Genomic DNA, 15,377 nt, shown 5'->3' with positions numbered 1-15,377 from the left:
GAGTTTTCATCAAAGATTACCCCCAAATAGGGGAATCTTGTCACCCTGGATAAAACATTTCCCTCGCAAGTCATAGTCTTAATTATTTTCGGTTTACTCCCCACAATCATAACATGTGATTTAGGAAAATTTACACTTAGGTTCAGTCCCTTCATAAAACTAGCAAATGAATTTAAAAGACATTGTAACCCCACAGCTGTACGTGCTATTAATGCAGCGTCATCGGCATACAATAGTGCCGGAATGGAAAATGTACCGACCCTAGGTATGTCCTTGCATGCCTCAGTTAAAACTACCCCTAGTTCATTTATATAAAGCGTAAAGAGTAAGGGGGCCAAAATGCAGCCCTGCCTAACACCGTTAATGATCGCAATCTTGCCCGTACTATTTCCCAAGCGATCATACCTAACTGTGGCTGTGAGATCCCTGTGCACATCAGCAAGAAAATACACTATGTTTTTATCAGCTCCTATTTTAAGAAGGACTTCCCATAGTTTGGACCTATTCACTCGGTCAAAGGCCGAGGAAAGGTCCATAAATGCTAAATGCAGGGTCCCCTTTTTAGCAATCGTGTATTTCCCTATTAACATGTGAAGGTTGAGGCACTGGTCGAGTGTGCCTCGGCCCTTCCTGAACCCATATTGTAAACAAGAAAGGGCATTCGTATCCTCCAACCAAGATGTTAATTTGCCAAGCACCACTCGCCCTAGCACCTTCACTGCAGCGTCAATAAGGGAAATAGGGCGGTAACAACTAGGGTCCCCCCTATTTCCTTTCTTAAAAATGGGTACAATGACAGATTTACTCCAAGTATCCGGAATATCGGTCTTGCAAACCCTGTTAAAAACATTAATCAAAATTCTGGCCCAAGTCTTGATGTCTGATTTGAAGAGGTCGGCAGGAACGCCGTCGGGACCCGGCGCCTTATTACTGGTCATCTTACCAATAGCGTCTGCCACCTCTTGCTCTGAAACCTTTAAAGTATAAGGAATTAAAAAAGGGGTAACAATAGGCTCCTCCTCACTATGTTCCCCTTCATAGACTGACTTAAAATGGGAGCACCACGCCTGTTCCTGAATGCCACAATCTAAGTGCCCATTACTAATATTCTGGAAAAAAGGTTTATTAACCACAGCCCAGAATTTTGCACTGTTTCTGAGGACATCTACTGAGGTTAGGTCCTCCCAGGCAGCCTCCCTGATCTCCCGTCTTCTAGTTTCCAGGGCTATTTTATACCTTTTCCTAAGTATTGCCACCATGGCCCTGTTCACTGGTTTACTATTCAGGGCAGCTTTTAACTTTTGATTAGCTGCTGAGCAGTTGGGGTCAAACCACCCCTGCTCAGCAACTGATTTAGTTTTCCCTGATTGTCTTAAATCTGAAGATACCTGGGCACAGACAATCGAGTAAGCCGCTAAAACTTCCTCGTTCTCAGCCTCCAGGTTCAAACAGATGTCCAGCTCAGAGCCTACTGTCGATATTAAATTAGAGTGGAAGTCTCCCGGAATAACCTTACTCCATCTGAGTCTACGTGCCTGATCTATCGAGCGAATATCCGATTTATCCGTTCTTTCTGCAACTAAAGCAGACTTTAAGACCAGATCCGTCAGACTCAGGACTACTGGGTTGTGATCACTAAAATGTGACCATACAGGCGAATATCCGAGAATCATAACCCCAAGCGTTAAGCTAATGAAAACATAATCAATAAATGAATGACAACCGTTCCCCTTAAAAGTGGGTATCTCCTTATTTGTTAATGTTGGGAGCATCAATCCATTATCTGCCAGGGTTATCTCAAGGAGACTGCCCTGATCAGAATGCTCGAAATGAATATCTCCCTGATCCGCGGGGCCAAGTGGGTCTAGGGACAGACACTCATCCGAGCAGCCATGGATATTAAAATCTCCCATAACTATGAGGAAACAGTGACTATCATTTAACTCCTTGTAATTTTCCAGGAAGTGGTTTAATGTGCTCAAGTGCTCAGTCGTGGAAGCTCTATCAAAAGAATTATAAAAATTAACAATTAAAATTATTCCAACCCCGGTTAAAGAGATTTGTACAGCCAGGATATTCCGTGAGCCCGTATCTAACTGGGTGTGTACACCTTGAATAGTGGCCGCAATTAGTGTGATCAAACCACCCTTCGCCCTCCCCCTGTTAGATAGGACCGCAGGGACATGGTAACAGGTGTAACCATCCAGGCTCAGGATGTCACCCGTGTCCCAGGTTTCCTGTAGGCCAATGATATCATGCATGCTAATGAACTCCCTCCACACTGGATCATTTATCTTGTTTTTTAGACCGGCTACATTCCAGGTCATTAGTTTTAAAGAACATTCACGATGGTCTAAGAATTCTACTGTTGAGGATATATTACAATCCCGAGAACCTGTAAATTGTTCCGTTGTTGCAGCATGAGGTACATTAACCGCTACAACAGGAGCAGGAAATACTTTTAGGCAACCTAGTCACTCGTTTTCACCTAGATTTGATAAAATATCAAATCTGTTGAAGACGGGAATGTCGAAATCTCTAGGAGATCTCCCTGTGCATAGGTCGCTATTCTGGTGTCTGGTCTGAGGGGATGGATAGAAGAAGCCCAGGGGGAGTACGTTTACATATTCTTTTTCGATTCTGGAAGTCCCTGCCTGTCTTAATATGTCTAAAACCAGCCTTGGGGATCTAAAGCTTATGACAACACAGTCGCCCTCTAGGCTTTTCTTGGTATTGCCCACCCATGGGACCCGTCTGACCATCAAAATGTTATTAGCCAGGTGATTCCCCAGATCAGTTTTGCTAGCCAGATAGAAGAGTGTTTTATTTTTTAGTGAGGACCAGTGTTCATTTCGATCCTCCTTGACTTGTGGTACATTAGCAAGGATGATCGTGTAGGGACAGGCCTCAGCTGGTAACTTTAAGATTGGCTCTCTCTTCTTCCTAAGCTGTATGTTACTGCCTGCTCTTTCTTTTTGCGCCTGGGGACCCTGTTTCTCCCTCCCCGGGGCACCAGTCGCTTTTTGAGCCTCAATGGGAGTATTTAATACTCCCAATGGGGGTTTCATACTGGGAGCTGATAACTCTGTGGGGGTAGCAATACCCACCGAGGGTATAACCAAGCTTTCACTAATATTATTGGCTGGGACAGGGGTGCCCCCTTGGACACCCTTACACTTATCCAGAAGGACCCCCAATCTTTTGATCTCCGCTGCCATCCGGTCTATTTTTGCCGCTAAAGGTTTCATAATACCCTTGACTTTTAAATCAATGAGGTCAGCTAGTTGGTTAAGCTGTTCGTCATTAAGTTTTACAGAACTAGTCCCTACAGATACATTATCCACCGAATCTGGGTGTTTGGTAGGTGTGTTGGGTGTGACTACTTTTTTCCTTATACAACGTGTGCCTGTACGTTTGGGCTGGGTATTTCTGCAAGCTCTAACTGCTCTAGGAGCAGGAGTTGGAAGAGGCTGCACTATCGAATCCTTTGAAACCTCCACAACCAGCTCAACATGATTGAGCGAGTCCGAAACGGAGAAATCATTGTTATTATTGTTATCGAGGATGGTGCAGTCGCTCTGACTCAGGGCGTTCGGAGAGGGACACGTGATGGTTGGCAAAGGATCACAATTTAGACCTAAAGAAAGTCTTCTTTCCGAGTTAATTTTCTTCACCACCTTAACTAAGTAGTTATCCAAAGTGCCATGGGTGGGTGGGGCGTTTTGCGAAGACATACTGTAGCCTACTGCAAAGATGACCCGGAATATTTAGGTGAAATCACTTCCCCACAAACCCACCCAAAATTCACAACCCACAAATCGTAAAAGTCTCACTGTGTCTTTTGGTGGGTAGTGTAGATGTCGTCCTCAACCTCTTAGAGCCAGGGTCTGTGGCCCAGCCCAGCCTCGTCCTGCCCCGGACTGCCACAGACTGCCCCGCCCTTGTCCCGGGCTTCTCCCGCGTGCGACTCGCGGTGCGAGAGTCGCTCCGTTTACGTATGCGCCTCCGGGCGCGCTGGTGGCGTGGGTGTAGCGCAGCTCCCTCGTGCTGCTGGGAGTGGTAGTCCGGTAGTCCGGAAGCCGTTCCCCTCACGGTGTGACCGGCAGCTTTAGCTTGAAAGCCGTTCCCCTCACGGCGAGACCGGCAGGTATTTGTGGCCCCCAGGTGCTCCGGCCGCTCCGGTTACTTATGCGCCTCCGGGCGCGCTGGTGGCATGGCGTGGGTGTAGCGCGGCTCCCTCGTGCTGCTGGGAGTGGTAGTCCGGTACTGCGGAAGCCGTTCCCCTCACGGCGTGACCGGCAGCTTTAGCTTGAAGCCGTTCCCCTCACGGCGTGACCGGCAGGTATTTGTGGCCCCCAGGTGCTCCGGCCGCTCCGGTTACTTATGTGCCTCCGGGCGCGCTGGTGGCGTGGCCTGGGTGTAGCGCGGCTCCCTCGTGCTGCTGGGAGTGGTAGTCCGGTAGTCCGGAAGCCGTTCCCCTCACGGCGTGACCGGCAGCTTTAGCTTGAAAGCCGTTCCCCTCACGGCGTGACCGACAGGTATTTGTGGCCCCAGGAAGCACTACAAAATATGGAAGAGATGGGCGGAGTACAGGGGATTGTGGCTGCAGCCGCCAGCACAGCGGGATGTCGCTGCTGAACAATTGTTCTGAGAACCAGGGTGAGGGAAAGTATGCATTATCAGTTCCACAATGACTGTTTTTCTTGGACCTGTGCGGACATCGTGAAAGGGGCTAGGGCGGGATTTGGGAGGGGGTAGTTATTACGGGGCAGGGGGGGTGGGCGAATTCCAACAATTATGTTTTATTTTGACTGCTGTATTGATTGCTATTCTTTGCATTTTGATCTTATACTCACAGCTCCTCCGGTGTTCGGAGTACTGTGGTTGCCTTGCAATCTTACTCAAGAAAACAATAAAATTTAGTTCTGAAAAAAAAAAATCCCCAACCCATTTATTAGACAATGCAATTTGTTTTCTAATAAAAGTCTTCTAAAACCCCATCAAAGTGGTCTATTGCATCACTAGAGTTCTGATTAAAGCTATTAAAATAGAAATTGATCAACATAATGCCAGGTTCAACAAGGAAAGGTAAAAGGGCTATAAAAAAAATAAGGAGAAGACTAAAGTCCTGAGGATTGAAATGCAGTAATCTGACCTGAGGAAAAAGTAGCAATGCCACCCTCTGCTCTTCCCGCCTTTGACGGCAGGGGTGGCTGGACAAAGGAATGGTGCCCATCAATATAAAACCTTTCTGTCATCCATGTTTATTGGCAGCAAATAATTTCGAATGCACTAATGAACCTAACCCAGTCAGGATTTCTACATTTTGAGCGGGCTCCTACAATGTTCAAAGACATAAGGCTTAGACCACCTCATACTGTACAAACGTCTTGAACTGAGCACAGTTTTGCTTCATCCTGAAATTGATAAGATCCAAATAATGGAGGGTCAGCTTCAAGATCTTGTGCTGAAGACAGCTTTCCTGCATCCAGTGATAGGGGAATCCCCTGTGTCAAACATTTAACAGATTTATACGTATATACAAGGTGCTGTGGGCACCATTTAGTGGGTGGGAATCAACAAATAAATTTGTGAATCCTGCAAATAATGTGATTACTGCAACATTGGAGAGAAACAGTCTCAGTACGTGGTAAGATACATAAAAATACAAGACTGACCAGGGTTTCGTTCAGTGATATAGACTGTCCAAGTTCTCTGCAGATGTCAATACATCACTACATACAAAGTGCAAATGAAGCAGTGCTCTGGTGAATGTGTGAATATGTACAACATAAATGCGACACTATGCACCCATTTTCAATAAATAGCTTCAAACAAGATGAACGGATAGTTCATTAATACATATCTATCCATATAGCATTGGATGTATGAACCTAGAAAGATGAAGTTTAAAATGGGCTTGATTTGAACGGTGCAGCAGGTGCAGTGGAACCAGGGCCAAAAGCTCCAAGCACCCCACTAAACGCAGAATACTTCTAAATTTTGCTACCAAATATTCAAACACAATTGCAGTTACCTTGCAGGTACTAGGGTCATTATTTTTAAAGGTGCAGCAGGTGCAGTGACACCGGGGCCAAAGCTCTAGGAACCCCTCCATCAAATATTGCTATAGTTTGCTACTAAACAGGCAGTCACAAATGCAATTATCTTGCAGGCACTAGGGGAACGATTTGAATAGTGCAGGAGGTGCAGTGGCACGAGCCCAGAAGTTGTCAGAACTCCTCTAAACACATATTGCTATCACAACAATGAATTCTATCATTTTTCAAAATGTTGCTATTACTTACCCGCACTATACCACTAGTAACAGAACAATATATTGCCTTTTTGTACATAAACAATTCATAACACTTTAACAGACTTTCTGTAACTTATATTGTACAACTAATCAGCAAGCTACAACTTACAACAAAAAACAGCATATTATTAATCACATAGGTGAAACCTAATGCATTTACCAATGCTTATTATCCTTGCGATGGGAGTTTACTTTTCTCTCTATGACTGCACAGTTATAGAACTTTGTAGAGTGAACTGTGACAATCGTGCTTAGGTACACGGAATGTGAAATGAAACGCTGCACAACACAACATTTAATTGGCGTGCAAATATGAACCCGTCAAATATTGAAAACAATATGTGGAGTTAAGAAAGCACATTTGTTTTGTAACCCTGAAGTGAGAGTACAATAAAGAATTTATTTTTTTTTTTTTTTTTTTTTTTTTAGAGTTTTATATAGCGCGAACTAGAACCGAATCAGTTATCAGAGCGCTTTACATAGCACCAGTTACGTTACATGAGGACACACTTTCATTTTAAGCACGGGGAGATTAAGTGATTTGCACAGAATCACAGGGTTTTTTTGGCGTCGTTACCGAGACTCGAACCCAGATCCCCAGGTCCGAGGTCGAGCGCCTTAGCCGTTAGGCCAACCCCTCTTTTTAATAGCATCAAAACAATCAGAACACTTTACTTGGTGATGTGCAAATGAGATTATATTATTACAATTATAAATATTTGCAGATACCCAATTTCTACACATTAACGTTTGTGAGCTATATTAATAAGACTGCATGTCAGTGGGAACGTTTATGGCCATTTCAATAAACATTTGCAATGGGTGTCCCTATATGCCTAAAATGACCTACACCGTGCCACTGCCAGCATTTTGTCATGGGTACCCTTCTTAGGCCAAACATTACATACAATATAGCAGAGCCAGACTTTTGCCATTAAAGCCAACAATACACGATGGGTGGCCCTTATGTCAAAAATTACTTCAGTGTGTCAGGGCCAAAAGTACGTCATGGCTGCTCCCCTCTAGTATGCTACAGTTGACCTCCCCCATGACAATTATTACTTTCAGTGAGCTAGTGCCAGCATATTGCCATGTGTGCCCCAATGTCAATAATTTATTTAAGTGTGCCAGCTGCAGCGTTTCTCCACGAATGCCCTACATGGCAATACTTACCTCTAGTATGCCAGTACCAGTATTTTACCTGTATCCTGGTCTTCAGTACTAATAACCTATAGTATACCAGTAGAGTACCTGTATGCCAGAATTCTACTCATTGTTCCAGCATTTTGTCATAGGTGCCTGTCATACTAAGGATTGCCAGCACCAGTATTTTCCATTTTGTGTGCCTTCCTTAAACAAGAAGTACCTTCACTATGCCAGGGCAAGTGGCAGACTCAAGCAGAATAACACATTCTCACTTGGGCTCACGTATATTCACTCACTACCTCCCTCTTACCTTTTTCACTAACTTGCACTCACTCATCCATTGTCACTCTTGCATTCACTCTTACTCCTACTCCATATTTCTCACTCACTATCACCCATCACTCACACATTTTCACACTCACTGAATCTGCCTCTACCTCTAACTCAGTCATACTATGTCACTCACATTCATTTGCATTGATTATTACTCTATATCCTCACTCACTGCCATGCTCACACAGTAATTCTCACTCTTATACTCCCTCACACTAATTAATTCTCATTAACTCCCACTCTTTCTCATACTTAATTACCAAACCTTATCACTCACTACCTGTCACTGACTCGTACCCACCTTCACTTATACACACATGCTTACACATACAAACACACTCACATATATAAGCGCTCTTGCTCACAAACACACACTCACCCACAAGCATGTACACAACATACATTTGAAAGCATTTTTTATTTACCTCAACTGCCGGAAAGATCGAATTCCAGGTAATTGTACTCTATTCTTTATTACACTAACAGTGAATATTATACTATTATTCACCGTTAGTGTAATAAAATATTGAAAGAAAACAAGTAGCACTCCAAACAACACCCATAAGGGTGAGCTGCAACTGTATTCCTGGCACTGATTTTGCCACCTCTGAGGCTAGGGGCTGCAAAAGGCAGCTACAGAGGTCGCATGAAAGGGAGGACAGGGTGAATTAACAGTGAATGAGATGCAGAAAAATCAATCTGTGTCACAGTGGGGTGTGTGATGTACAGTCTCTTAAGCTAGCTTTCTCTATTCTCCTGTTTCTTGCGGCAACCCCGGCGGCCTCTGCTCAGCAACTCACTTTGGGGCTCTTTCTCTACAACCCCTTGTGCTCGCACGCCATGACCTAGCGTTTCCCCTTAAGCTCTCCACTCTGATACTATTCGGTATTTTTTAGTATTTCAATCAGCGGTCCAGTCACCGATTTAGCATTAAGATGAACATACAAACCTTTGTCAATACTTAAGACAAAGTGACAAGGCTATACTCAGTGGCAGCTCGTCCGCTAAGGCTGAAGAGCTTCGCCCCACTGCTTTTAAGCAGTGTAAGTAAAGGAAAAGTCAAATGATAACTCAATGTTATTATCATTTTATGTGTTCCTGCTGCTTTGCGGCTGGGGCTGGTGGGGCTGCTCTGCTCTCAGATCAGGACAGGGGAGGAGTGGTGTGCCCACTCCAAGTGCGCATGAATGTTTGGCTGGCCCTCTTGAGCCGGCCAAACATTCATGCGCACTTTGCATGTTCGCCTCGTAGGCTGCATTACAGCCTGGGTGGAGAACATGCCCAGGCCCCCCCCGTCCCTGTCTGAGCACCGAACCACGACACTCAGACCATTCACAACACTGCATTGCAGCGTTGTGATTGGTCAGGAGAGTCTTGGTGCTTCCTGGTCCGGCCCGAGTCGAATGTGAAGGAGAGACTGAGAGACGTGGCGATAAGGTACCCCTGATCCGTGCCGGCCGCCACTAGCTATACTAGTAGCCCAAGCGAAAAGTGCTGCCCATCAAAGCAGACTTAGTGTAGAGAAGATACGTAATAAGACACCAAGTAGGATGGTACTTGAGGTAATCGCTTAGGCGGATGTAGGCCACATGAATGCTTGGGCTGCCCTGATGATCTGGAACACCTCATGTTTAGAAATGCAGAAGGCGGGGAAGAGGTCATCTAGTCTAGCAATGCAAAAAATACACATCTAAATAGAAACCTATTTTAATAATCTCGAAACGTACCTTTGCTTAGGTCAGGCTGAGTTCGGTAAAAGGACTCCTTTTAATTTTTCAATAACCTTAAGCCTTATGTTGTTTAATTAAACATGTTCACATAATAAATATCAGTTAATTTTCTTAATGTATTATAAAAGTGATGCTATAATGGAGGAGACTTACCATTTCATTTGCAGATACTAGCGCCATCAAATCATCCAAAGCAACGAAAAGCAAGCAGCTACTTTCAAATGAAATGCTTTTCTCAATTGCACAAAAAATCTGTTCCAGGAGATAGGGCGTGCTGCTCATTCCTTGAACCTAAAAAGAAAATTAACACGGTAACGAGGTCTGCACTACAATACGTGGCTGAAGAGTTACTATCTAGTAGAGAATTAGTGAACATATTTGAGACGTCTCGGTTTGAATTTTTTATAAGGGCAATCAGGGCTTTTGTAAAAGAAAATAAGTGTCAGAACTATCATCAGGAGGCCACTGTAGCTTGCACCACCCGTTTTCCCTGCCGGCGCTGTTGATAGTAACAACACAACTACTAACCATTACACTCCTACAAGCGTGACAATTCTGATTATTTCAAGCCTCCAAAGCTATAAGAATGGCTTTGACAGAGGTAATAGTCATTTCTAATGTCAATTGAATTAATAAATTACCTGTTGTTGTGGTCATCTCTAAATTTGCCAGGCAGCGCCTCCTTATGGCAGACTGTCACAGGCACCCCTGTTGACAATCAGGTGCTGGTCACGGGAAAACACGGCTCAAATTAAGCACTGAGGATAATTTACTGTCTAAACTATAGCTGTAGGATGACAGGAACCCCCTAATTCAGTCATGCGGTGCCAGCTCAATTTAATTGGCTTTGGCAAAGCTTATAGGTTTTGCAGATGCGAGACCTATTGGCGTTCTCAATTTCTTTTTTAGTTATGTTGAACTGCAGCACAGGCTTCAATGCAACATGGCTGAATATAATAGCGCTATGATACATTAAACGCTGGACACATCATGGTGCTTTTTACCTCTACTTCCATCCATATTGCAAAGCAACATATTTAAACAAGCATTTGCAATGCAATAGGTCTCGCAGCATTAAAGTTTGAGGTATTGGCATTGTATATGACAATGTGTTGCATTACATTTTTAGCAAAGTCTGTATTGGTGTATAAAGATGATTTGCAAGATGATAGCTGTTGCAAAATATTAAGCAATGTTGGCAATAATATTATATTATAATAATATTGTATGTTACTGTTGTAATTATAAGCATTTTGGTAGCGCATAGTGATGTTGTGGTGCCCCTGAGTGATGCTATGGTGGTGCTGAGTGATGCTGTGGTGATGCGATAGATAGTGAGGGCGATAGATAGATAGAGGGAGGGCAAAAGATAGATAGAGGGAGGGCGAAAGAGAGATAGAGGGAGGGCGAGAGAGAGATAGAGGGAGGGCGAGAGAGAGATAGAGGGAGGGCGAGAGAGAGATAGAGGGAGGGCGAGAGAGAGATAGAGGGAGGGCGAGAGAGAGATAGAGGGTGTGCAAGGGATGGCGTGTGGGGCGAGGGATGGAGTGTGGGGCGAGGATTGGTGTGTGGGGCGAGGATTGGTGTGTGGGGCGAGGGATGGAGTGTGGGGCGAGGGATGGAGTGTGGGGCGAGGGATGGAGTGTGGGGCGAGGGATGGAGTGTGGGGCGAGGGATGGAGTGTGGGGCGAGGGATGGAGTGTGGGGCGAGGGATGGAGTGTGGGGCGAGGGATGGAGTGTGGGGCGAGGGATGGAGTGTGGGGCGAGGGATGGAGTGTGGGGCAAGGGATGGAGTGTGGGGCGAGACTGTCTGTGAGATCATGGGGAGAGCTGTGATGTCATACACATGGGTAGTGAGCAAAGAGTGGCGGTGACACCTGGTATCTTCAAAAGATCCCAGCTGGAAACATGCGAGGCAGACTCAGACTTCCATCCTCCCCAGGTCGGTAAATTGACTGCGGTAATTGGGCGCTTCCTGACTGGCTCTCCATACTTTTTGTATTTGCCCTCATGTTTCCTATTTCTAAAAGCGTGCAGAAATGTAAATAATAAATCCACTGTTTCCTAACAACTGAGATTGACTAACATTATGGGGGTTGTGCGCCTGTCGATAAAAAGCTGTTTTCTTTGGAATGGGTGTTGGCAGCGTGGTCCTTGTTAAGCAGCTCACGCCAGGAGAGCTTAAGCTGTTTTTGCAATGGGGGTTGTGCGCCTCTCGATAAAAATGGGGGCTAAAGCACTATTAGGCTGCCACACAGGAACTGTTTCCAGCGTTGTAGTTGCGCGAGGGTTAAAGTAAATGTAAAATGCGCAGCAGTGGGGCCAGGGGTCACAGATGCATGCTCTGAGAGAGAAACAAGGACACAGACACAAAGGCGTGGAAACATGGGCACCAACACTGAAGCAGGAGGCAATCACATAGGCAATTACAGAAGGCCAGGGAAACACCAACACGAGGGATGAGACCTCTGGGCTTGGAGACACAGGCTCAGGAGTGGGCAGGGAGGAGGGGCTCTGAGAAACAGACACGGACATGACTGGCATGGACGCAGAGATGGGTAACGAGACACACGCATGGATAGAGAAACACAGGATGGGATAGAGAGACAAAGACATGGCTAGAGAGAGACTGACTTATAGGAAGACACTTGCTGTGAAGACACAGCTGGATAGGAAGACACAGACGTGGATAGAGAGACAAGGACATGGATGGGGAGACACACATGACCATGGAGACACTTGCTCGGAAGAGACGGGCATGGATAAAGAGACACAGGCATGGATAGCGAGACACAACACATAATAGGGCCACACACCTTGTTATGGAGACACTTGCTAAGAAGACACAGCCATAGGCAGGAAGAAGCAGACAGGGAATAGAGAGACAAAGAAATAGAGAGAAACAGACATGGATTTAGACGCATGCATCAGTAGTAGAGAGACGCATGCATGTATAGAGAGACACACATGGTTAGAGAGACACTTGCTAGTAGAAAGACACAGACATGGATACTCTGGCTGGGGCACACGAACATGATAACTGAACTCCACAAAACTCCACAACAAGGTATCCCACTAACAGTTGATGAACTTTGCTAATTGGACAGACAACTGCACCGGAGGCAAAATAATAGGAAAGCTGGCCATATAAAACATATGTAACATAACAAAATGTAAGAGCAATGCAGGAATAGGCCATTGTGTTTGCAACAAACCAACGAACAGAGGACATTTGCAGTATAACAGACTTCGCCATCCTGTGGAACTCTTTACTGCTAACATTTTGCTCTAAATAATTGATCGACTTGTAAATGAACCAGAGAGAAGGTTTTCTATTAAAAAAACAGATAAATATAAACTTTTTTTTCAGTCGAGAGGAGTCAATTTGAACATAGGCTTGCTTTTTATAACATCACACACAGCACTTAACACGAACGCAATTAAGCAACAAATGCATTCAGTCTGGAGAGAGAAGGTGTGTGATTCAAGATGAGGCGTGTTTCAGTTGCACTTTGTGAACACTCAAACTTGCGCACTCGGGTTTTATCCCCCAAGTATTCTTGAATTGTAAAGAGACTATTCTTGAATTGTAAAGAGACTTGTTTTTAGCAAATTAATTATTTTCAGCGCGTTGATAGCTTGAAGTCCGATAAAGGGGCACGAATGATGGCGTACTGAGCTTAAGCTGTGAAACAGGAGGAAACGCCTGCTGCTGGGGACAATGTTATGATGAATCCCAAGCTCGATAGGAGAGAGAAAGCATCTCTTTTTTTTTCCGCAGATCAGGCAGGCTGCCGACATCAATTTCGCCAGTAGGCGGCAGGATTGCTATGTGAAATCGGCAACCAGACGGCACACGCATTCTGGTCTACTCTGACCTAAATCGTATTGTGTTAAGTAAAAGCCACTTGTGGCAAGGTCACATATAATCTTCCTTTCTTTAAAAAATTACAAACTGCTGCAGCTCCTAGTTAGTCATGCGAGGCAGTGGCAGCCTGACTCAGGGCGCTAGTTCAGGCTCCAGCACAGATGTTGATGGCTCAGAAAGTCACAATTGGTGGCAACCGCCAGTGTCTGATGGATGGTCACATGCCCGCATATGTCAAGGGCTATGCGGTTTGTTTGTATGAGTGGCACTGTGCCGCGCTGGCAGGTCTCGCCAATCAAGACTGTCGACAGAGAGCTTTAAGATATGCGTTCATGTAGCCGTCATAACAGATACTGAGAATACGGCTGGTAGGTTATTATTAGTATTGTTTGGTAATGAATGCTGTCTCTGCACAAGCTAGCATCTGTGGCTTGGAAGCTTATGTAACAAGCAATGGGATACCACGTACTTAAAGGTGTTGGCGCGATCGAGGGCTGGAGGCACCGGTAACCCGATATCCACCACAGAGCAACAACAAGCTTCGACGCTTATCAGCGCCGCGCGACTCTCTGCAGACTCCCCTTGCATTCCAGAGAGGCGCGCGACGCGATCCGCTCCTTTCTGCCATGCTGTCGGCAGAAGTTCACGAGCGCAACGTTATCCTATGGGACAACGCTGCGCGCGCGGCCAGGTCTTGTCTCCACATTCTAGCTCGTTGTCGGCTGAGACGACAGCTATAGTTCTCTGGCGAGAACGCGCTTCGCGCGTTACTAGCCGAGACCTAAAAATAATGACTAAGCCAATAGATGTTGCATAGGTGAAACCTATTCTTTTTGCCAATGCTTGTTACTACAGCAGCCTTGAAAATTAAAAGGCATTTTTTGAGTTCCTTGACCCAAACTCTAGACTCTGTAAACAGACTCTGATAAGGAGGAAAGGGAGGAGGAAAGTCACTAATTTTATTGTACAAAAGGGTTACGTTTGCTATTAAAATGCACAGGTCCCCACCAAAGCCTACATTTATGGGCGCTATGAACAACGGCTATGTGCAATTAAACGGACGTCTGTATCGCATTGTTTAAGGCAGTGGATACTGTTGAAAAGGACATGTTTTACCGGATGTTGGACTTTATCGATCAAGGGTAAAAAAAGAGGATTTGCAAACTAAATGAATTTTACAGCCCTTCCAGGCAGCCATGTGCAGGTAGACAGAGGGAAATGACCCCCCATATAAATGTGATCTCAGGTGTTAGTCGATAATGTATCCCACCTCCTCAAGCGAGTGCCAATGTGTCTCCCAGATTCCGTTGTGAGGGTACATTTAACTCGTAGAAGCTGTTCTCAGGGGGCTAGCAGTAAAACAGTCCTCTGAAAGAGTGGCAAAAGAGATGCTGACATCCTGCCACAGGATATTTCTATACGTGACTGTCATATATCAGCAAGTATCAAAAGATATTAGGATAGTATCACTGCCGTAGCTCGGCTACTGAAGCCATGTGTAATGTTTTATAATCACCCATGAGAATCCTGTAACCATACCTACATTGCAAAGGTGTGATAGTAATTCTGTAGTTATTGTTAATTCTCCTTGAAATACCTTTTGTTGGGTTGCTCTGCAGCAAATAATAGTAGTTAACATTAAGTCTCACTTTCTCTTGAAAAAGCTTTCACTGGGTTTCTGTTAGTCTAAATGAGCATACAATTATTGGAAATATCATTATCCTTACCAGATTACTCTTCCCAAATCACAATTCACAATTTTTTGGTGTATCTCGGTTTGATTTGTGCCCCTTAATAATCCCACTAAACGGTAAGCTGTCCTCTCACTTCTAGAGCAATCAGGCAGTGACATATGCCTTCTGCAGGAAACCCACCTAGTCTCTAAGGATGTACCTAGAATGCAGTCCTGCTGTTTTCCGCTCCAATGCTGGTCCTCATGCCCCACTAAAAAAGGGCGGAGTGGCCGTTGGCTTCTCATGG

The 15,377-nt window shown here is 45.0% G+C and overlaps 1 protein-coding gene across 2 annotated transcripts in view; it reads right to left on the bottom strand.

The window, feature by feature from the left end:
- Positions 1 to 15,377, bottom strand: part of BTBD8 (BTB domain containing 8) — a 419,591-nt gene that overhangs the window by 183,982 nt on the left and 220,232 nt on the right. For both annotated transcript variants that reach the window (XM_078646322.1, XM_078646321.1), the window contains one exon: positions 9,682 to 9,819. In XM_078646322.1, the coding sequence (XP_078502448.1) occupies positions 9,682 to 9,819 (138 nt within the window). The remainder of the gene's footprint in view (positions 1 to 9,681; positions 9,820 to 15,377) is intronic.

Source organism: Lissotriton helveticus, chromosome 1_1 (assembly GCF_964261635.1).
Source record: "Lissotriton helveticus chromosome 1_1, aLisHel1.1, whole genome shotgun sequence".
NCBI lineage: Eukaryota > Metazoa > Chordata > Amphibia > Caudata > Salamandridae > Lissotriton > Lissotriton helveticus.
This window is presented reverse-complemented; position numbering and strand designations above follow the sequence as displayed.